At 35.5% G+C, this 25,458-nt stretch overlaps 1 protein-coding gene across 1 annotated transcript in view; it reads right to left on the bottom strand.

Moving 5' to 3' along the window:
* Window positions 1-3,665: 3,665 nt before the first annotated feature.
* The window catches only part of trpc5a (transient receptor potential cation channel, subfamily C, member 5a), a 72,183-nt gene continuing 50,390 nt past the window's right edge, over window positions 3,666-25,458 (bottom strand). Inside the window, exons 4-11 of the mRNA XM_016249325.1 lie at window positions 22,127-22,463; window positions 20,715-20,854; window positions 18,502-18,824; window positions 14,076-14,271; window positions 12,739-12,951; window positions 7,062-7,103; window positions 6,755-6,844; window positions 3,666-4,713 (exon numbers count right to left, since the gene is read on the bottom strand). Of these exons, the coding sequence (XP_016104811.1) occupies window positions 3,832-4,713; window positions 6,755-6,844; window positions 7,062-7,103; window positions 12,739-12,951; window positions 14,076-14,271; window positions 18,502-18,824; window positions 20,715-20,854; window positions 22,127-22,463 (2,223 nt within the window). The 3' untranslated portion in view covers window positions 3,666-3,831. The remainder of the gene's footprint in view (window positions 4,714-6,754; window positions 6,845-7,061; window positions 7,104-12,738; window positions 12,952-14,075; window positions 14,272-18,501; window positions 18,825-20,714; window positions 20,855-22,126; window positions 22,464-25,458) is intronic.

The following is a 25,458-nucleotide window of genomic DNA, read 5'->3' as shown; positions in this document are numbered from 1 at the left end:
AGGACATTTTTGTTTACCTTTCTAAGATAAACAATTTTACTATTGTACTGGGCCACCACTTGACGTGTAATGTAAAATCATGAGCCCAAATTGAAAGTTGAGAACCACTGTGTACATTAAAGCACACTTCACATGCATTAAACTGTTCTACACTCATATCAGTGACCACACTTATATTTTAATCAGGAATGTCATTGAAATGCATATATATATATATATCTCAAAGGACATTTTTGTTTACCTTTCTAAGGTAACTGGGCCACCACTTGACGTGTAATGTAAAATCATGAGCCCAAATTGAAAGTTGAGAACCACTGTGTACATTAAAGCACACTTCACATGCATTAAACTGTTCTACACTCATATCAGTGACCACACTTATATTTTAATCAGGAATGTCATTGAAATGCAGTGCAGAAGTCACCACATTTATCTGAATTTACCCAAACAATCTAATTTATAGGCAGCTCTTGTCATCAACAGCATTATTTCAAACGATGGAGGGAAATTGGATGCGTTCTTTGGACAGTATTCTGAAGTTTAACCTGACAGCTATTAGTCAGCACTTCCAAGGGCACACGAAAAAGGTTTTCGTAGGCAACATGACTTGCATTTGCTAAGAAATGGCAAAGTCTAAAACACCATTACAATTAGCAATTAAGTAATTAACGATTCAATATGAATCAATTATTATCAGCCCTGGTAAAGTCTGTCCGTTTGTTGAGTGGATACAGTACTAAGGAAAATACCATGCAACACGACTCATGTACCATGAAAAAAAAAGTCTCTTATGCTCTCCAAATCTTTATTTGATGAAGAATTGAGTTAGAAATAGTGCAAAATATTTTTTACTAGTTAAAGTCATTTCTCTATTTGAATATATTTTAAAATCTATTTCTTTTAGCCTCTACTTCAGTCTTTAGGGTCACATGATCCTTCAAAAAGCATTCTAATATATATATACCATGGTACATAAATCACTGTACCATGCAATACATCATAGTGCCAGTTTGACAAAACTATTGTACGATGGTGTTGACATTACAAATGTCCCCCAGGAGAACATTGTATAGTATTTTAAGGTATATTTTTGTTACTGCCAAAAATCTGGGCCATTACTTTACTGTACATCCTACAGTAGAGCTGCAGCCAGGAAAGAGTAGAGCACATATCTACATTTATATCTTGTTGAGAAATGGCAAGAAATCAAAGACAACACCAGGGTTATTCAGCTTTATTGAATCTGCATATTCGGCATTCCCTTGAGTTCAGTTTCTGGCTGTCAGAACTACTTTTTATCTTCATTGTATGTTCACACATTTCCAAGGAAAAGTAGAAAGTGATAAGAATCATACAAGAGGAGCATGTATTTCATTCAAGTGGATACATAAGCATTTACAGCACCTTGCCAAAAGTAATCAGGCGTTGACCAATTCTGTCTGGATTACAAAGTCCCACTTTGCAATTGTGTCCTTTGTGAGGTTTCATTTAAAAGCACTGAAACAAATCTCCTAAAATGTGACATTGTTTTGTTCCATTCAGCCCCTGCAGTTTAATATTTTGGAAGCTGACAGCATCACTCAGAAATGTTAAAATAGTGACCTTAGGACAGTAATCTTTTTGTTGAACATTTTTTTAATATAAATACCATATTGTTAAATATTCTCAAACTGATTATTTTTGCTAATGTTTATTTCATTTTCGCCCCTTCACCACTTTTTATATATATTCTCCAACATAAAACCATGTCAAATTAAAAATTACCTCTAAATACATCAATTTCATATTTACAGTATAATACAGTTAAATAGAGTTGGTCAAAAGTCTGAATATTTTAGCATGACGCTGTACATGGTTTATCAGCATTCATCATCGCAGAGCAGGGGGATGTCTTATTCGATGCATGTCTCTGGACATCTCCCCAATACCTGATTATTATAATATACTAATTCATATTCACATACAGTAAAAAGTAAGCAGTCAAAGAAAGAAAAAAAAACAGCTCCAAAAACATTATAATAGTATAATGTATAAATAATGTCTGTCTAGACTAAAACAGTCTTGAAATTAAATAATTTGTACATGCTATTCAAAATACAAAAATAAGATTTCAGTCATGTTAGATTCTAGCATAACTTCAGCCCTCCGGGTGCATAACACGAGTAATATCACACTATGATGTGCACGTATAGCACTAAAGTGAAAAACCTTCACCGCAAGAGTGCCAACGGCTCACTGATCAGTTACTGAGAAAAAAAAAACATCAAACCTGTTCCACCAAGAGCATGATGTCCTTAAACATACACTGTAGGTCCATATCAGATGTGTTTCTTGCTCAAGTACACTTTCCAATGAGAACTTTCTATAAAAAAGAAATACATGAACTGACAATGCTTCTGGTCACATTGGAGATATAAAGTTGAATTATGAATTGAATGGCATGCATTGGTTGACTCCTGTGGTTTAGGGTTAAAGTTAACATGAAACTGTGCATGTAATGTGACATTTTTTAATAAATAGGATATTTACTGTAAAAAAAAAAAAGTTGGATGGGTTGGATCCCAACTGCAACACTCTGCAATTTGTATTATTGTTGTAACCTTTTTAAAACAAACTTTAACTGGCATTATATTACTGCCCTAACAATTCAATAAGAAAATGTTTAAATGGCTAATTAATATTAACATCCTGAACAGTCTACTTAACATCAGCCAAAAAGACATTTATCAAGATATTACATTTTTTGATGAAGACAAACATTTTTTTCTTTGGAATAACATGCGCTGATGAATCATGCACAATGATATCTGGAATATGTATTAAGAAACTAAATAGTTCATTCTGATGTTGAAAGGATATTTCATCTAAAAATAAACTTTATTCACCCTCATGTCATTCCAAACCCGTTGGACTTATTGGCTTCTGTAGAACATTTTTAGAAATGTCTCAGTTGTCCATACAATGGACCGTTTTCACATTTCTGGGTTCTTAGAAATGGTGATCTACAGTGGTGATTGGAAACTACAACTAATATAATTTTTAAAATAATTTTTCATTTGCCGGAACAGCAAAATCTAGCGTTTCTATGACTGTCCAAAACAGGAAAAAACATACTGAGAAATTGATCATGTGAGTCAGAAAAAAGAAAAACATAAAATTTGCAGTCACTCCCTCAGCTGTTGTATTAGAAACACAAACGCAGCAGTATTATCTAATTTTATGTAATTAAGTGCCAAGGTAAGAGAAAACATAGCATTATAAAAGTAAAATGAATAAGAAAATGTAAATTATTTAAAAAATCTAAATATAAAAAACTAGATTTAAATGTATTAACTAAATTCTTAGAAACTTATGATTAACTCGAGTCCTAGAAACTAAATTTATGACATCAGTGAAAATGGTCCATAGAAGTCAATGGTAGCCAAAACTAGTTTTGTCTTCAAAATATCTTCTTTTGTGTTCTGCAGAAGAAGACAAAAAATCATACAGGTTTGGAATGACATGAAATTGATTAACAGATTTCAGAGTTTTCATTGTAGGGTGAACAATGGGATGTAATGAAGATACAAAAATGCAACCTGGCCTGCATTTCTCCGATGATGGCACTTTTCTGTCCCATTCTGAATCTCTGTCATCCATCATTTCATTCACTCATCCCATCTCTTTTGTAAATAACTTTCGATTTGGTTAAATCTCAGAAAGAAATTACAAATATTGCAGCAGCAAACAAAAGAACAAACAGAATAATCGGTTGTGGTTAAGGTAATAGTTATTGATATCATCACTAATTATTGTTATTATAAAAGTGCTGTACAGTACATACTAGCAATACTATAGCTGCGTGGTCACCGAATCGTCCTGTTCCGTTACCCAGCGGGAGGAGTCTGGCGTTTGTCCACTACAGGGCCCGACCAATCCCTGGAACACGTCCTCATTTGAATCCAGGAGGCGGGAGCTGGAGGCGGAGAAACTGGAAGCACAGTGCAGGGAAGAGGGTGGGGACAGAGGTCCTAATGTCAGTAAAACATCCCTTCCGATAGCTCTCTGTCCATTGGTCGTCATGGTACCGTCGCCCTCATTTAAAGCGCCCACGTCCACCTGATTAAGGTTGGTCTCGCTTCTGGTGACGGGACCGGCGCCCCTGGTGAAGCCCAAGTCGTGCCAAGCCTCCGGCGGGTGAAGCAATCCATCTGAGATAGTGTAGGTTGCAGCGGTGACACCTGCCGGCTGCGGAAGGTGGCTGCCCATGCGTGAGAACAGCAGGCCGAGCCGTCTGAAGGAGTTCTTCTTGGAACTAGAGAAGCGGGAAAAGCGCCTCCAAGTTCGTGAAAGTGCAGGTCTTGATGGAGCCACTGAGGATAGGGAAGAGGAGGGCGAGGGGTTCTTCCTCAGTCCGTTGATCTTTGGTTTACCCTCCCTGTACGCAGATGATGCCGCCGCCGTCGTCGTAGTAGTAGCGACCTCCATTCCGGAGATGGAGCGAAAGAGGGCGGAGACTCCGTACGACGGATCCGAGGGCGTAATGGTTTTGAAAGACACACCCTTGGCCCCGATGCTGCTTCCATCGCTGTGGTGACAGGCCTCGCCATCATCGCTGACCTCGTCTCGAAGCGTGGTCTCGCTGCTGGAGGAATAGTTCCGCCGGGGCAGCTTTCGGTTGCCCAGAAGGTCCAAAACTTCATAGCGGAAACTGGAAATGTCCTGTTTCAGCTCCTAAGGCAGAGCATTATTATAGTATTATGTAATGCATTTGAAAAAGATATGCATTTTTTCCACACTAAAAGTTATGTTTCATGACTAAACATTTTTAATGTTACATATTTGATGTACTGTTACATAGACACGGGAACTAGGGGTGCGGCAGAACTCCCTGCCGCAGGGCTGGGTCTAAGAGGGGCAATGCCTTCTAGATTTTCCTTGTGCCCCTCAATCATCCCCAGGATACTTCATTTTGTGATAGTTTTGTGATTAATTACATATTAAAATGTCCAGAAATATAGTGCGGTTGTATTTGTTTTGTCCCTACAGCTCCCCCTCACTGACAGAATGCCATGTGAAATGTTAACGTGATATTACCATAATTTTAGATTCCGACTTGTAAAAAGCATTTACATCCTCATCCTTTTTATGAGCCGTATTCCGAAGCTTTCTCACTTCTCAAGATGGCCACCGACAATCACATGCACAGCTCTTTAATTGCACATATAGTCAAGCGCGCTCAAACCACTGTAGCCTAATGCAATCTATTAACTACGCACATCACAACATTTTAGGCAAGTACCATATTACGTCACAAAATATTTTAATAAGACTGATTTTGTATTTCATCTGATCACGTTTAATAAAAAGAGACTTCAAGTTTCTTTTATTCAAACAACAAGCAAAGAACATTTACATTATAGAAGAATATCATGGAATTCAGTCTCGAGCAAGTGTAAGCACTCTAAAAAAGCTCCAGTTATAATAAGTGAAGCTGACTGCAGTGTATGATGAATAAATCTCTTATTTGCATCACATGTACATCTGCACCGATGAGAGAATTCACTAAAGTGCAGAATTCGGTTGGTGAGCATGCTCACTGACCACTGGCGTATCAGCGATGTCAATATTTAGTAAAATGCCCTTGAATAACAGAAATATTAAAGAAAAAATTTGCACAAAAGCACAAATATATATTGGTTCTCATTTAACACGGTCTTCTTTCATTTGTATGTTCATCTACAGTATATAAGTGTTTTGGGCTGTTTAATATTAGGATTTTGTCTAAAATCCCCCACTGTGGCCCCACCTCCCTCGCACCCCCCAGATAAAATATGTTCCCGCGGCTATATACTGTTATTAGAAACCAGATTTTAAACCACTGATATTTCACTGTGAGTGGAGAAAGAAAATTAATTTAAAGGACTGTAATGGACTGACATTACTGATGATGCTTTATGTCTTCCCTGTGTGTGGTGTAATAATGTAAATATGCTGTAAAATGTGAAATTTACAGTAAATAAACGGCAGTTGTGGCTGTCAGAACTTTACCATGAAAAATACAGTAGCAACATTTTAAGTTTTATGGATTGAACTCAAATTTACTGGAAAAATTTTTTTCATTAACTGATGTAATACTAACTGAAAATACTGAAAGCCACATGCAAGTTCACCTTTTCCAAAAGCTGAGGTAAATACTAAAATATAGAGAAGTGTACACTTACACACACAAATACAAAACACCATCATATACACAAAACAAGGAAATAAACATTCATTTAACAACATAAGATGTAAAAAGTCTAATGTGCATAAGTGACAAAAAAATCACTTAAAATTCACTTTAAAAACTGTACTTTTATCAGGATTTTACTGTTAAGATGTGTATTACTGTATTACAGTTTTTCACTGAATATACAGTAGTAAGGGAACTTTTAATAAATTAACAGGTATTTACTGCAGCATATTTGACAAAAAAGTATTTTACATTAAAATGAAAACCTGCTGTATAAATTATAGGCCTATTTATAATTATTATATTTTTACTATACAAATATTTTATAAATCCTATTGACATGTTTTAAAAGCTAAAAAATATATATCAATGAGTGTGCTAGTGATTGCAAATAAAGATTATAAGAAGAAGATTTCCAGATTTTCTGTGGAACACTGGGGCATTTGAAGAACAATTACTTGTGTCAGTGTTTTTGTTTATGAGCCTGCATTTCCTGATATTTATGCTAGATAAATAGAGAGCATTTAGTTTCAGAAGCACCTTAAAATTTTCCTCCGTCAGCCCTTCGCTTGTCTTGGCGCTGCGGATCATGGACGCCACATACCTCTTCACTAGACTACGGATGACCTCCTGAGGGTTGAAGGAGAAGAAGAGAAAGCAAGCAATCAGATAGAACTCCCTAATCTTGTTAATCTGGAAATGTACAGCTGGATCTTTGGTGTGATGGTGCAAGGAAAAAGAGAGACAGGGGAAACAAAGCCAGAGGCGAAGCGATGTAATGCAATTACATGCACATTGTTTATATTCTTGCATGTGTGTAATTGCAGAGTTTTATCTGCTGGCATACCTGATAATGCTGATTCTGTATCAGCCTGTCAGCATGCTTTTCCTGAAAGGAGAAACAAATATTCACACTGTAATTATGCAGGGTAATTGAGCTCATTAACTAATCAAATACATGCCACTTTTTTATTATTATTATTTTTTTTTATTATTATTATTGTTTTTAGATAATTATTCATTTAAATCCAGGGTCATTCACAAGATACTCTGCCACGTGTGTGCTATGAGCCTCCATTACTTATAACTGACACATTAACAGGGCATTTAAGTTTAAATAAGTTACAATATAATATAATGAATTTTAATGAATTTATAAATTCATTATGTATAATTTAGTGGAGAATAAAGCATTAATTTTGTTTGTCACCCAATATCAATGTTCCCATTCATCATGATCAACACACTGAAATGACAGAATAATAAACCATATTTTAGAAAATTATTTTATTGTAATGAACATTATTATTTTTAGGAAAATTATTAATAATAGTGCAATGTTCTTAGACAGAAAGTACAAAAAAAATCCACATTAAAACATTTTTTTTTTTTAAAAAGGACACTGACTTTTTTGAAATGTGGATTTGTTTTTGTACTTTCTGTCTAAGAACATTGCACTATTATTAATAATTTTCCTAAAAATAATAATTTTTATGATTATTCTGACACCAGTTTAAGGGGGTTAACATCATAAAACAATGAATAAATGTTATGTTACCACTACTTTACATTAATATTCAACAATATTAATTTTCAGTTTCAGATTGAAAATCATACACTATAGTGATTTGATCGAAAATACAGTAAAGCAGCAATAAAGTGAAATATTGTTACAATTTAAATGAAATATTTTCTATCTGAAAATGTTCACATTTATTACTTTATTCCATTATTCCAGTCTTCAGTGTCAGAATTCGATATGCTGATTTGCTAATCAGGAAATATTTGTATTTTTTTCAATGTTGAAAATAGTTATGCTGCTTAATATTTTGTGGAAATCATAATACTTTTTTCAGGATTCTTTAATAAATAGAAAGTTGAAGAGAATGAAGATGAAGAGAATAGCATTTATTTGAAACAGAAATGTTACTGACCCCAAACATTTGAACGGTAGTGTATAAACTGAGCTGATGGTGTTGAAAAAATTAGTTTGACCACATGACTAATGTTGTATCTGTTAATGCTGTCGATCCTCTGGTAGGACATTTAGGCTGATGCAAACTGCATCAGTCTAAACTGCAAAAATGTCTGACAGTAAAAAGTCTGAACAACTAATTTCATGGAAATTAAGGAACAATTGGGTTTTGTTATCAACACTTTCCTATCACATCCACAATGGGAGAATCAATAAAAATGTGCAGTTATACTCCCTGCTTTTGCAACGTATTGAGATGTATGAGTCCTGCAGATGCTTTCTAACTGGAATGCTGCTATTTGTACACTCCGAAAACAAAATCAGATGAGCACTTCCACATGCAGACGAAAGGAATCTGATTTTGCAGTATAAGCGGAGAGATTCTTAATATTCTTATCATATATTGCAGGAAAGCTGCTCTCCTCTTAGCTCTACATGTAGGCAGCTTTATATAATGATCAAGGTTTGATCCCAGCTCAGCAATGTCCGCAAACATGTGGGAGAGAGTTTCGAGTGAGTGTGTTTTGGCTGTGTGTGTGTGTGAGACAGTGTGAAAAAGAGAAAGAGAGAGAGTGCATGAGCATCTGTATTGATGCAGGCCAATAAAGGCAGTGCAGAGAGATGGATTTGTAATAAAAGTGCGTCAGGTGGAACAAGAGAGGATATATTCGAAAAAGAGATGACGAGAGTCCCGGGAGTTTCAAGGGGAGTTGCATGGCAACACAGTAGGTTAAACTCCAGACAGACTCGGGCCATGTTACACCTCATTACATCATCAAAGGAGAAACAGAAAATATAAATAAAAAAAAAGTTCCTTCATAGAAGTTTAATTAATTTATATGAAACTCCACTTCACCGATTCAATTGAAATGAAATTTGCAACCACTCAGGTCACTCTGAATGAAGCCAGTAGCAAAGACCTGTCTCATGAATATTAATTAGGTCAGACGTTGCTAGGCAACCTTCCTGGTTATCTAACCTAATTAATATTCATGCACCAAGCCTTTGCCATAGTAGGACTGATAAATGTGTAGTTGACATTAAATGCACCTGCTAAACATGCTAAACTACAACTAAAGCTATTTTAAACAGCATGTCACCAGTAATTTTAAAATAATTGCATGCCATTTTCTTGACCTCATTTTAGAGACAGAATCAGTGCTTGAAGTGGGCCGGTACGCAGTACTTCTGTATTTTAGTCTTTAGCATACTGGCACTTTTTTGTGCGTACTGGCACTTCTGACATGTTGACTCAGAGTCAAAGCGTCAGTGTCTGATGAAATAACAGTATATAAATCACACTACCAGGAGGGGTCACCTCTCATCTCTACAAATCGCATGAATGAATGCAAGCGGAGTTGGTCTACTGCAGGGGTTGTCGCTTTTCCACTGTCTGGCCAGGGCTAACACGAGCCAGGAGGGGCCAATGCTGCGCTTTCACTGTCGGACCAGCGCTACTCTAAAAGCCCGCCCTTAAAGGGGTCATATGATGTGATTTAAATTTTTCCTTTCTCTTTGGAGTGTTACAAGCTCTTGGTGCATAAAGAAGATCTGTAAAGTTGTAAAGACTAAAGTCTCAAATCCAAAGAGATATTCTTTATAAAAGTTAAGAGTTAACCACGCCTACCTAAAACGGCTCGTTCTAACACGCCCCCACATGTCTACGTCACTATGTGGGAAGATTTGCATAACGCAGCCCAAATGTTCACGCAAAGAATGAAGGCGTAACTTTTATTGTCACTGTAGTATTGTTGACGCTGCAGCCATGTCTTGAAGGAGCTGTGTGCTTCATTGTGAAAGCGAAACTACTTTGTTTGGTCTTCCAAAAGAGGACGATATCTGCTTCGTCATGCCTAGAGCTGATCTGTGCTGGTCGCTGAGGGAATACATCAACTTTCACCATGGACAAAGCGGAGTCCAGCCCGGGGTCGTCACATGTGGTTGCCGCTCATTCGTCGGATCCGCTGGGCGCGCCATTCTTGACCCCGCCGCCTCAGCTCACTCTATCCCGTCCTCAGCGCACGCTAAGCCGGGGCTTCCCCTCTTTTGGGCAGTAGAGTAGCACTTGTTTGTCATTTCTCCGATCACAAATGCAGACAGAGTTTTATGTTTACGCGGCGCGATGCAAGGCAACACAACGTGTAAAAAGACAGTATAAGTCATTATAATCAGTAATTATGTCCCCACTGGATGCAACAAATGCCTCGTTTGTAATGGGTTTTAATGTTTTTGTCTCGTCGCTCCGGCCGGGACACGGCATCAACACTATGTGAGGGGCGAAACATTTCCGTCTCACACTTGAGGTATTCGGCCAATCACAACGCATTTGATAGCTGGCCAATCACAGCACACCTCGCTTTTTCAGACCGATGAGCTTTGTAAAAATCGACACGTTTCAAAAAGGTGGGGCATAGAGAAGAAACAATAATGTACAGTATGTGGAAAATTATGTTTTTTTTTACTTTAAACCGCATAAACACATTTCATTACACCAAATGCACAAAATAATGTTCTTTTTAGCAACATTATATGACCCTTTAACACGCCTCTCTGAAGCAAACGCACACAATATCATTTCACCTGCGAGGGGATAAATAAATGAAAACTATCACAAAACGAACTTGACAGAAGCGGATGTTTTGTCCTTATAAAGATTTAAAAAGTCTCCAGCATCGATATTTTACCAATGATTTACGATTAAAAAAGTTACAGTGACAGTAATTTATTACTTTGTGTCAGAAGTGCGCATCAGTGATGCTAAATCTAACTAATAGGTTTAATTATTTTACATAAAATGAGAAAACATACTTGTTCAGTCACGGCTGCTGCATTTATTTGTAATCACAAAAATGCATAAAACAACTCAGTCCATTTAAGTCCAAAGGCATACACGTATAACACAATAGAAAAACATTGATAATCCCATGTTTGCGTCAACTTCTTTAGAAAGATGGAGAATTCATATAAATTTTCAAAGAAATAATATGATGTGAGGATGTTTGGGCACTGTTGTGTGAGGTGCAAGAGTATGTCAGGAGAAGTAGAATAATAATTATTTTTTGCAATCATTAATGGAAACCGATAAACTCCTGGAAAGTCCAAGGATCCAGTAAGCAAATTCAAACAGTTGGACAAAACAGCGCTAATGCAGAGAAAAACACGACCAATTTCATCAGAGATTGTGGAGAGAATAGTGACTCACGTCCAGATGTCAGTAAATTAGTCTTATCATAGTGTATTTGGATTAAAAGCAAGAATGTTTTATAATGGACGCTGACTGGCTGAGGTGTTATGCGGTGGTTAAGAAGTTTAGCGATTCTGAATGTATCCAGTGGAGGTTTAGTGGTCTTTGGCATCTCCCTGAAGTCCTGTTTGGTATCGCAGCTTGATTTATGGTTATTTGTATTGAAAACGTTTGTTTAATTACTGATTGATTGTGGCACTATACATAGCCTACATTGTGAATTATGAAAATTAAAAAGTAGTTATTTAATATAAAAATATAAAATGTAAAATATAAAATAAATAAATAAATATTTTATATAAATGAAAATTTTAAAATACATTTTCCACTTCAAGCACAGAATAATAAAAAATTCAAAAATGGAAAGACCATTTAAAAGAAACTATTAAAGGCAAGTAATGGTGATCAATTTTCCGTAAAGATTTAGACTACCGTTCAAAAGTTTGGGGTCAGTAAGATTTTTTTTTAAGAAAGAAATTATATTAAGCAAGAATGCATAAAATTGAAATAAAGTGACATTAAAGACATTAATAATGGTTCAAGATTTCTAATTAAAATACATGCTGCTTCAAATAAATGCTTAAAATATAAAACAATAAATGCAGCCTTGTTGAGAAGAAGAGAAATACATATGACCTCAATCTTTTTAATAGTAGTGCATGCTTTCCCTCACATATTCTTGCCAAACTTAACCTATAATCTTGATGTTAATAATAAAGAAAGCATGGTCATGTTATTCACATCTACCCAATTAGTGTATATGGGCATAATATGTTTGAGTTATACGGTTTTGTAGACATATAGTACCACATTCATGTCACTGTTTCTGGAGATCGAGGTCTGTAGTAGATCTCAGAATTGACAAAATTGTAATAGCAACCAATTAACACCAAATATGATTTAAATTTAATGTACAAAATTGTGTAAACACTTTCTCACTGAGACTGACATGCTGGATTTTTAAGCTGTTGCTTTTTGGTTTATAAATGTTTTAATATGTATTTCTCTCACCCAGTGATACCTGAAAGTAATGCATGATGATACCAGTCTAAATACAATTACTGCATCTCACTATGAGTCAAAAACCAATAGTTCAAAAGCAATAAAAATGTAAATGAGCTGTTTTAGCATTCAATGTGCTGATATATGTGTGTGGCTGTGCTGTTAGTCATTGTAATGGGTAATCAGTTACACAATGAGCCAGCTGCATTGTGCTTAAAGTGTAATTTAAACCAGAACCACTTGATCAGATTCAGATGAAATCACAGTGTGAATGTTCAGATGGATTCAGGTTGTTTTCTTTACCGTAAACTCCTTCAGATTCTCATGTTTATGGGGTTCTTCTTCAGGCGGAGCAGCCTCCGACCCGCAGAGCCGCCCGTGTACCCATCGACACAGGTACCAGAATGACTTAGGACTGGGGATGATGTTGAACGGTGGGGGGAGTGTCCCACCCTCATCGAAATAACTCATCCACAGCTTGGTTCGAGCAAACTTCCACTCGATGTCAGCATGGTCCTAAAGCCCAGTGACAAACAAATTATTAACAATATGAACTGAATGATAATAATCAATGAAGTATAAGATTGTAAACCAATTGTATCCAGAATGCATAATTTTTTAAATTATATTATAGAGTACATTTTTAAAAACCTATGAATGAGAATTTGTTACAATTATCAAAAGTTTGGGTAACACTTTATTTTAAGGTGTCCTTGTTACACGTACTTACCATTACAATAACAATTAATGCATAACTACATGCAAGTAACCCAAAGCCAAACCCTAATCCTAACCCTAACCATATAGTAAGTACATGTAGTTAATTAATATTATTCAGTAATTAAATGTATAATTACACTGTAACAAGAACATCTTAAAATAAAGTGTAACCAAAGTTTGGGGTCAGTCCAATGTTTTACTTTATTTTTATTTTTTTACTTTTATTCAGCAACTATGCATTAAACTGACCAAAAGTAACCATAAAGATAGTTATAATGTTACAAAAATGTATATTTCAAACAAATGCTGTTCTTTTGAAATTCCTATTATTTAAAGAAACCTGAAAAAATGTATCACAGTGTGAATTACTCCCCAGTAATTGCAGTTTGGAGAAATTATTCTTTAACACCAAATCAGCATATCAGAATTACTTCTGAAGGATCATGTGACACTAAAGACTGGAGTAATCCTCATTTGCCATCACAGGGGAAAAAAAATACATTTGAATGTATATTGAAATGGAAAACATTATTTTAACTTGTCAACAGTTTGTGTGGTGCGAGAGTCAATGAAAAGGAAAGTTCATGGACCGGATTCGTGACAGTTGTAATATTTACCAATATTACTCTTTTTACTGTATTTTTGATCAAATAAATGAAGCCTTGATCACCATGAGACTTCTAAAACATTAAAAAATCTTACCAACCTCAAAATTTTCAATCAAAATTTGACTGATATAAAACTTTTCAATGAAAAATAAATCTTTAAATGTGAAAAAGTCTAAAATTTCTATTCATCAGGAAGTATTTACGTTTGTACTTTGGGAACCTGCTTGCAATTTGTTGGCCAATCATCTGAGTACAATCTGTGTAAAATACAGTATATTTCTGGCTTTTTGAATTATTGTGGTCAGTACTCACTGCGATGAGCTGGTAGGAGTTGTTCATCATAGCGATGAGCATGTTGAGGAGAACCACCAATGAGATGACGTTGTAGGTGCCGAACATAGTGGCTCCAACAAACTCTGTGAACTCGTGCCGAGCTTTCACGTTTGTTACATACAGATTCAGGAGGCCAAATATCGACCAGAACAGTGACTGAAGTGTTTCAAATAACCTGAAAGACGATGGAGACACATTTAGGATGGGCCAGAAGGACAAAGCTGTCACAGCTTTGTAAATAAGAAGCTACAGTATTGCAATGTACAGCATCATATATTTCAGAAGGCAATGTCTGGCTGCCTCTAATAGTCGAAGTTTGTGCGTCTACGAGCTCCCTTCGGGTGACAGGAATTGTGATTTTTATTTATTTATTTATTTGCATTAAATATTCAACATCGTCAACTTTCATCAAAGTCTTGGCAGAGATAAACACAATGTGGTTTCCTGAAAATAGGAAAGAGGAATTACAGCAGAACTGAAAGGACATAGCACCTATGGAAGCAGGTATTAGACTGCTTTTGATAGAGTTTGATGGGAGAAACTTCAGTGGCACAGACATAAAAAAGAAACATACAGCAAGACTATTGCGAGAATGCTGACAATGGAAAGTGCTGTGTCTGGGAATCCAGTGTGACAGGTGAAAAAATCATTTTATTTTGGGTTTGTAGCAGACTTGTAATGTCTTAATTCCCAACAGCACGTGCAGTGGCAGCCTTGGCTCACTTTGTGCCCTAGGCAAGATAAACACGGCCGAAAACACCCCCAACAACAACATGTAATAGTATGTAGTATAGTGTGTAGTACAGTACATATGAAATATAAATAGTATTTATTCATTTATGAGTCATAAATGCAAACAAAGACCATACTTATTTATATAATACATTTTCTAAATATATGTACAGTATGTATATATACAAATTTTGATTTAGAATTATAAATCTTACAGTTATATATATATATATATATATGTGTGTGTGTGTACATATGTATATGTATATATATAGTATATATATATATATACACACACACACACACACACAATTATATATACAATGTGGCTTCTTACACAGAATAAGGCACGCAACATATTTCATAGTATTCTAAGCAGTGATAAAGGCTATGTCGATTAGCATTGCATTATTATATATTATAATAAGATGAACTCAGATAAACTATATACTGTCGTAGCCGTGTGTTTATTAGTCACCTTGAATTATTGAAAGCAGTTAAATCTTCTGTTTATTCAGCAATGGCTATAGGGATTCCCTGGGTTTCTTCTGCAAGGTGTATTTGGAGTTTCAGCGCGTGAGCACCGTGCCCACTCTATATATATATATATATATATATATATATATATATATATGTATATATATATGTCGCACACTATAAACATTTATGCTTGATTGCTTGATATGTTTTTGATTACCACTTGATGCTTGGTTTATTTAAATCCATGGGGCTAAAAATGTGACAAGACAAGTGGCCCCTCGCTTTGAATGGACATGATGTTTCTGAGCAGGGCATCGATATATTTGTGTGTAAGCTGTGAATAGTGGTGTCCATTTTGAACAGATGGGCCGGATTTAGAAGGCTGCATCCATGTTATATTTTTGGCACATTCAATGTCACTGATACAATAAACGAATAAAAAATAAAGCGTGGCCAGTACCTTAAGCACAGGACTGCCGTGACAGACCTGCCGTGGCGGAGCCCTAATGGAGGCACACAGGTGCCTCAAGCACCTCACTGACATGTCAGAGATAGTGACATAACAACTGGCAGCCCACTAGAGCCAGCAGCCCTCCACATCCTGAGCCATTTCAGCCGACATTTGGCATTTGAAGCTTTTGAATTGAAAGGCCAAAATAATACAGAGAAGACATGAATATGTTCTGAGTGTACTGGTGTGTGTAAGATCTGTCTTCAGAAATCTATTTTGATTCAGAATTTTTCCAGTAAAAATATCCAAACATCCATAAGGCAAGATACTTGATACAAGATAAACTAAATTTCAATTAAATGTAACATATAATTCTCATTTATTTGAGAATACCTGTTTTCCGAGAATATATTTTGAATAAAGTTTATTTTCCTTATCCTACACTCAGAAAAAAAGGTACAAAAACTGTCACTGGGGCAGTACCCTTACAAAAAGTACACCTTTGTACCTTATTTTTCCCTAAAGGGTGAACATTAGTACCTTAAAAGGTACAATTTAGTACATAAAGTGTACATATTTTCCCCAAACAGGCTTAAAATAATAATAATAATAAAAAAGTTTATAGGGTATGTTTTTCTGGAAATATACCGTGTGTGTGTGTGTGTGTGTGTGTGTATATATATATATATATATATATATAATATGAAAATAAGAGTTTATTTGCAAAAACAGATATCTCCATTTTTATTAATTTTCATAAATCATGTTTTTTATTTTGTTATCATGTTTTTATTGTGTTTTATTGTGTTAGAGTTAGCTGTATACAGTTAGCTGTATTTTTTTAGTTATCATTATTTTCAATTATCATTATTATTATTTCAATTATTATCAAAATAACCCAACTGCAGTTTGATTGATATTAATTGGAATGTAGGATAAAAAACATGATTTTCGAACATTTTTAATGTGAGCCAAAATCATCACAATTAAAAGAACCAAAGACTTAAACTACTTCCGTCTGTGTGCACTGAATTTATTTAATACACGAGTTTCACAATTTGAGTTGAATTATTGAAATAAATTAACTTTTCCACGACATTCTAATTTATTGAGACGCACCTGTGTATGTACACACACACACATACTCACAAATCGCACCCATAACCTAAGTAGTTTTTCTGTTTTCCAGAAATGTAATTCTATTTTTTTATTTACATTTTTTTTCTGTGTCTTTAAAGGCCCAAACCGCGTGGAATGTCAAAGACTTTAATCTGTGAAGTAGAGTCTCTTTGACTGAACCTCAGAAACACACCACAGGAAGCCTGAAGGAGCTCATGCTGCTTCAGATGTGATAGGAGTTGAGGGATTTGATATCTCGGTGTGGTAATGCCACATACAGCTCATAAGCAGCTGCAGGCAAAAAATGGAATTCTGATGGAAATGCAAGAAAATCCCCAGACGTTTCAACAACATGCTCAGGTTTAAAAAAAAATTTTTTTTTTAATGTTTCAGGTGTTTATATTTCACAGAGCAGCTGCAGTTTTCTGAAGGACACAGCACAGATTTATCTTCTTCTTTCTCAATGTTTGCTCATACATATTCATGAGATGATTCCTGAACCTGCATTATTGTGCTGCGTTGGATGATTGTGCGGTTATCGATGTGTCATTGATCAACAAATCACTGGTAAAGCAAGATGTCTTAATGAATATTCAGAAGCAGCATCAGTGCTGTCCTATCAGGCGTTGACTGAAGCTGACCTGGAGCTGCAGTGCAGGAAAGGATGAATGCATGTTGTAAACAAACAGCATTGTGAAAGTTTCCTTGAAACTACTAACAATCTAAAATTGTTCAAAAACAGTCAAGGTATAATTTTGACTACATAGAACTACTAAAAAGTAGTTGACTACAGTACATAAGATATAGGGGCAACAGAGTGCTGCAGGGTGTCACACCCCTGGATTGTCTGTGTTGTGTTTTGCTCCCCATGTTCTCCCTGTGACCCAGTTTTCTCTTGTGTTTCCTTGTGTCCATATTTTGGTCTTTCCTGTTCCTGTTCCCATTATGTTCATTTGTTTCCAGCTGTGTCCCATTTATTCCCTTGTTTAATTCATTGGTACTTAAGCCCTCTAGTGTTAAATGTCTCATCTCCTGTGCTACGTGTGTGTTCCTGTGTTTGGATTAATAAAGATTGCCTTTTCGTGAATTCTCCCAAGTCTCCTCGCTCCTTCGCTCCTCGTCCCTACACAGTAGGCAACACCGTGACACAGGGAGGATGTTAACAAGTTAGCATTTAGCACTTCCAATTCCATCACCCCAAAGTCAATGGGTTTTTTGAAGAAGTGTTTGGTTAAATGCCTGAAACAAGGTCGGTAGTTAACATAAGCTGAATATATTTTCACAGTAACCCTCCTTTGTGAGTTTTTTAAAAAAAGCTGCTAACAAGCGGCTAAATTGATGTTGTTGAGGACATTAAACATCATCACACCGGACAGGTAAACTCATCTACTCACTAGTTCACTTTTACAGCCTTGTTGTGTTTAATTGCATATTTGCTAATTATTTTAAATCAAAGTTTGACAACTGCTGCACAGTAGTCAAAAATGAATCTGTGAATCGTTGTTTTAAATGATTCATTTAAATGAACCATCCAAATGAGCTAAAGAACTAAATAAACGGAATAATACAACAAACAGATGTCAGAGGGTGAAAAAAAAGAAAATGGAAAGCTGATAAACTTACGTAGAGAATGCATTGTTCTGTTTCTCGCAGCGGATCCCTTTGCAGTGGTTGGGTTCATCAGCTGCCTCGGTCTCGTAGTAAAAGTATAGCTGGTTGAGTCCATTGGCAAAGGCCAGCAGCACTAGACAGTAGATGAAGAGGAACTTGAGGATGTCCAGCAGCATGCGGCCAAGTGAGATCTGCAACGGGCCCAGGTGAGAGTTGGCCGTGAAGAGGGAGATGAGCCGAAGCGAGCTGAAGATGTTAGCGATGGCAAACAAAGCCTCAGCGATCAGCGTCGGATGCCACATCTCCCATTCCTCTCGTGGACGAGAACTGTTATACTAGAGAAAACAACAATTTCATTATTTAGTTTCATTGTAAGAACTATATGCTGTGCCACTTTAGTGCATTGAAATAATCACTAAACCATGTGATTTAAAATGTGCTTTACACAAGTATGTAAACACAGTTACATCTAGTTATGTAAACTTAATGCAATAGTAGTGCAAGACTGCATTTATTTGATCGGAATACAGGAAAAACAGTAACATTGTGAAATATTATTACAGTTTAAAATAGCTGTTTTCTATTTTAATATATTTTAAAATGTAATTTATTCTTGTGATGTTGAAGCTGGATTTTCAGCATCATTACTCTAGTCTTCAGTGTCACATGATACTTCAGAAATCGTTCTAATATGCTGATTTGCTGCTCAAAGAAATATTTCTTATGATTAACATTGATAGCGCTACATATTTTTTCATTTTTACTCATTAGTGTATGTGCATTGGGACTATGCTTACCGATGGTTAGCCAAGTCTTTGCATATTTGTGTAAAGTCAATTTTTAGCCTTATTCACATACTTTAACACCCACAATACAACATAACCAGGTGCTAAATGCACGGGTATAGCGCTGCATCATGCATACTTAAATTCATTGCCAAGTCACTGTCATTTGTTTCTGGGCAAATAAGCCTCCTTTTTATGCAAATGTGGCTCAATGGATCGGATTCACATACGTGAATGGATTGGCTTATTTGCCTGCTGCAGTTAATGCTGCGCTACTTGAAAGGAATGTTTGTGTACATTTTCTAGTGATCATGGCAGCAGTAATTCATCAAATGGTGATCAGAAGATGGAGAAGAGTGTAATAACTACATATCACATATCTACACATACTGTAAAATTTTGCTATTTTAAAGAGTCGATTTAAATGCCTGGATTGCAGTGGTGCAATAAAAATTGCAATCAGCACGTGATTGCACCATTAACTAACGTGATTTGCATAATTCATTGAGTGAATCAGGTGCTGTAATAATAACGACAGCAGACACAAATGACACAATACTATCAGTAGGTTCAAATCACTCTTAGTGAATTCCTTCTAGAAATTTTTGGAATGGTTTGGTGAAGAATAATGGAAATGTACAATGTGGAAACTACAGTGTGTGGAAGTTCTTCCATTAGTTTTTGTTCTGGATATGCCTCAGTCTTGTTCTAGGCAGTTGAGTCAAAGGTCTAACAGATTCTAAAGACATTTGCTGAGCTTTTGCCTTGCGTAACTTCACTTGAGGGTGGAACGAGACGCCTTCCCCCTCAGCACCATACCTCAATTCCATGTTTCAGTAGGCAGAGAAATAAGACCGGCTTTTCAGTGCCAGGCATGGCTGAGCTCTTCTTGGTTTAAATTCTGTTCTCTACTGGGACTAAGACCACAATATTAACTGTCTAATAAATTCACCCCCTACACACAAAATAATAGAGTAGAAACAGTTTTCACTCAGAAATTGCTATTCAATTTCACAAACAATTAAAAAGAAACAGCAAGTAACACTGAAAAAAAATTGTAAAAAATTAAAAAATGAAATAGTAATTTACAGATTGTTTTTTTACAGCATATTCCCACGTTTTGGAATCATTCTATAAAATAATAATACATGTAGACAGGAACATTCACACAAACATTTATAGCTTGTAAACGTAATTCTTGCGAATGTGTCCAAACACAAAACAGAACATAAATTATATGGCTTGGACCATTTATCATTTTGCACGTATGCACACACACACATGCTGTAAGTGGGCTGGAACCCCTTCCATGCAGGGTGACTAACACAGCTGCAGATGGTCATGAAGTCTGGAGTGTGTCTGCGTGCATGTGCTCGCGTGCATTCGAGTGTGAGCGTGGATGACTGAATCGACAGCAAAACATTTACAGGAGGCGCTCACCTTGACATACGCGACGATCTTTAAAGATATAGTGGCCAAATAAAGAGAATTCATGGCAAAATCCATCAGGTTCCACCAGTCATGGACGTACACATTAAAACCTCCGTCCCACATCTCCTTAATCTCAGCCCATATAAAGCCTATGAGCAAAACACACAAACATACAGGCCTAAACTTGGAATACAGAATATACTGGTTATTGGAAAATATTTTAATTTATTGTATCAGTTGATATAATTGGATAGATATTAGATGATATTGCATTTTTAATTCTACATGCTTATTTTCCTTACATTTAGAATCAGAATCAGAATTAGCTTTATTCACCAAGTGTGTGCAAACACACAAGTAATTTGTAGTGTTTTTTAAGGAGCTCTTGGTACATACATGCATACATACATGACATGAGAACAAAGAACATTTAAATAAGTAAGACTAAAAAAAACAAACAATAAATAATAATACTGTGATATGAATCTGAAACAGAAGAATTATGTACAGATTTGTGCATTATTTACTCTATATACAGCTGTATAAATAAAAAATGCATAAAAACAGTAATAATTTAATTACACTGTTAACTGTAATCTTTAATCTGCTAATCTCACAATTAATTTATATTTTTCATATAGTAATACATAGTACATAATGCCTGCATTCACTTGTATTTCAGTTTTTAGAGTTGTAATTTTAATTTATTGTATCAGTTGATATTTACATTTAAAATAGCTTTGCCATCATCTGACACTTCAAGTTAACATTTAGAAACACTAATAATTTAATAACAGTTAAATTTAATCTTAGCAAATATTACAAAAAAATCCATTATTAATGCTGTACATTATAACGCATGCGTGAATTCACTTGTATATTTTAGTATTTAGCATTTTATTTGTAATTTTAATTTAGACAAAATATATTTTAATTGGTTATCATAGCCATAATTAGAAAATCATTTTCTTTGGAATAAATTTCTTGGAATTCTTTGTATCAAACTAAATTTTCATGCAGTTGCACACTATCCACTGTCAATAATATATTTTATTAAGTACTGCATGAGATAAACTTTATTACAAACTAAATCAAATTCGATTGCGATTTCAATTGATGTTTTTGATATTTTGAATAGATTCAAGTCAATGTGAGAGAAAAATGCCTGAAAACACTAAAATAAATATCACACCAAAGGTGGGAATAATTCACAATATAAGGTTGAAAACAATGTTTTTTTTCATGGTTTAAGGCTTAAGTAGCTGTAGAACTTTATTACTTGGGTTAAGGGCTAAGTAAAAATCCCTGACCTGAATATTTGAAGAATATCAATACAGTGCACACAATTTCATATATTTCATTAACAAAATGTATACATGCTCTATGATCTACATCCCCATGACACATCCAATCATACTCACCCAGCACCCAAGGTAGTATCATCCACTCCACCACAGTGGGCGGAGGGCCCTGCATGTGTAGGTTGGTGCGTGCTATGTGCTGTGAGGCTAGGAGGAGGAGGAAGAGGAAGGTGAGGTAGGAGGCTGTGTGGCAGATAAATTTAATGAAGGGTTTTTTAATGAAGAGCCCCAGTGTGCTTTTTGGAGCCAGCAGGTAGACCAGCGAGAAGACAGGGAAGAGCAGGCCGATAATGAAGCACATGACCAGCTTGACTGCCCAGTGACGGCGCCGCCAGCCAGGAAAGCCGTCATACCATTGTGTGGCCAAGAGCTGCTGACAGTTTGGCTGCGCCACAAACTGGAGGGAAAAGAGAGAGAGAGAGAGATTTGTAAATGGATTTTAAAGGATTTGTAAATGCTCATGCATAATGACAACCGTACGCAGAAGGACCAATTAACTGGGAGAAAAAAGAGCATTATTCATTCCGACAAGAATGAGTAATCTTTCATCTATCCTACAGATGGGTAAAACTACATATTTTCATAATCCATTTGTTGGTGGGTGGTATGATTGACTAGTTGACAAATCTGTATAATTAGGGTCCAACAGATTAAAATCAGATATGCTTCTTAACGTTCATAGGACGCATTGAAGTGTTCAAATAAAAAATAAAAAAGGATGTTTTCAAATTTACATATGCCATCTTAAAAACTGCAACACTAATGGTGCAAACTTTTAAACTTGTTTAAAAATTTTGGGGGCTCTGTTTGATGCATTAATAGAAATTATACACAATTTGTGATGCATGGATTTATTTGTGATATGTGCATTTATGATTCAAATACAACAATTAACTTTTTTTGTTTTTGTGTGATTCTGGCCTGTGTTCGCTTTTTTTCATGTGAACTTTTAAGTTGCTTCCTGTCTGGTGTGTCTTTGTAGCCAGTCTGTAGTTCTTTTGGCTTCCTTTATTACTCCCTGATTGTGTTTAAGTGTGTCTTGCCAGATTGTGTATTTAAACCTCTGTATTTCTATGTCTGGTTTTGTCCAGTGTTGGATGTTATGTTGGCTTCTTCAGTTACGTAATCTACGTAATCTAAGCAAATATTACAAAAATATCCATTATTAATGCTATACATTATAACACATGCCTGAATTCACTTGTATATTTATTTAATTTTTTAGCGTTTTATTTGTAATTTTTAATTTAGACAAAATATCATTGTATTTTAATTTTAACAATTAGAAAATCATTTTCTTTGTAATAAATTTCTTTGCGATTCAATGTAGCAAACTAAATTTTCATGCAGCTGCACACTATCCACTGTTGATAATTTATTTTATTAAATATTGGATGAGATAAAATTTTAATATTACAAATTAAATCAAATATTTTACTTGATGTTTTGTTATATTTTGAATGGATTCAATGTGAGAGGAGAAAAATGCCTGAAAACGCTAAAATAAACATCACACCAAGGATGGAAATAATTCACAAAATAAAGTTGAAAACAATGTTTGTTTCATGGTTAGCTGTAGAACTTTATTACTTGGGTTAAGGTATAACAGATTGTTACCCTGTGTGTATTTAAACCTCTGTATTTCTATGTCAGGTCTTGTCCACTATTGGATGTTGTGTTGGCTTCTTCAGTTCTGTGCCTGGTTTTTCTAAGTTCACCAGCATAACAGGTTTACACCCTAATTTCTCCATTACAGCCAAGTGATGTAAATATATGTTGTGAATCGGCTAAACCAAATCCTTAAAATGAACCAGCAGTTCAAAAGAACAGTTAGTTCACAAATCAGACATCACTGCTTTACACAGATGACCAAAAGAAGTACCCAAATGAAAGTTACTGTCTAGATTTACAAAAATTATACATCTAGTACTGTATGTACATTTATTGCATAAACATTTTTATCATAAACATCGCTTTAAAGAACAGACAAATACTGTGATTCGTTTCTCTGCATTTGTTGTTGATTGAACCATTTGTGTTAACACATTTAGCTCTGAAATGTCACTCATGGTTTGCAGCTGAATAAGAATGTGGTGACAGGAAGACAGACAGAACTGGCAAATGCAAACGGCACTGTGATTATTAAATTCCTAAAGGAAAGGTTTACTCATCTTGTTTATGCCATTCCAAACCCCTCTGACTTTCTTTCTTCCATGGAACACAAAAGGAAAAATTTAAGAAAAAAAAAACTTAACAAAATGGTCGAAACATGCAGTGACAATGAAAGGGAACTGGAGCTGTCAAGCTTCAAAAAGTACACAAAAGTATCATAAATCTGTACATTAGTATATTCTGAGTCCTTGATAACTTTGTGTAAGGAACAGACCCAAATGTAAACCGTTAATCAATTAAAAACTTTAAAGCTTCTAAATGGTCCTTTAGGAACTTTAAACTCTTCATTTACTTTCATTATATTAAAAAGATTGGCCAGGAAATACATAGCAAATAATACTAAAAATAAATACATACAAACACACATACATTATTTAGGTTTGCAACAACACAAAGGCAATTCAATTATGACAAAATATTCATTTTATGGTGAACTATTTCTTTAATGATGCAAAAAGTATATCTATTATCAATCATTCTCAAAGAAGCAAGTGGAGGATAAATGGAGAAAAGCTCCTTCAGAGTGTAAACAAAGCTAATTACCAGTTTAGTGCATTGCTGTAGGAGACTTGCTTGTAAGAGAGCATCCTCAGAAACATCTGCTTTGAAATGAAGCGAGCCAAGAATTGACTCGCCTCATATTTCATAGCACATTTGTAATAAGTTATCTAGTGGCTGTAATGGAAAATGCTGCGTGGGATGACAACACTGCATGATAGATGAGTAACAACTCTTTCAAAGATTTAAAACTTTCCATTGTTTCTGTAGCAAGCCTGAAAAAGCAGTAGCTACTGAACCAACAGTGCCCCTCTGAATATCCACAGTTAATCACTGGTTTCCCACAATCCCTCACTCAACCTTATTGCATATATCACAAAAGGTCCCATAGGAAAAAAACAATCAACCTCCACTTAATGAAGTAAGCTAATAGAAGCACCTGAACTCCAGGGAAGGGGCATTGAAAAGGGGAAAAAGGACACAAAAGTGAATTTAACAAAGAGCTTTGAGAAAGGAGATAGTACAGTAATTTCCTTCAGGTTTGATTTTATAATGAACCGCTTGTGAGGTTGGCTCGTTTCCCTACACCTGAATTGTTGGTATTTCTTCCATGGTGTGAGGGTAATGCTAGCAATAAGCTATATCCCTTCTTCATCCATCAATATGAACACTAACCTTCAGACGGCCCTTTAGCTAACAACACCATTCCTCAACCTGCCCAC

Source organism: Sinocyclocheilus grahami, unplaced genomic scaffold, assembly GCF_001515645.1.
Source record: "Sinocyclocheilus grahami isolate Dianchi unplaced genomic scaffold, SAMN03320097.WGS_v1.1 scaffold25.1, whole genome shotgun sequence".
Taxonomy (NCBI): domain Eukaryota; kingdom Metazoa; phylum Chordata; class Actinopteri; order Cypriniformes; family Cyprinidae; genus Sinocyclocheilus; species Sinocyclocheilus grahami.
The sequence above is the reverse complement of the archived record's forward strand: the minus strand, read 5'-3'. Positions and strand labels throughout refer to the sequence as shown.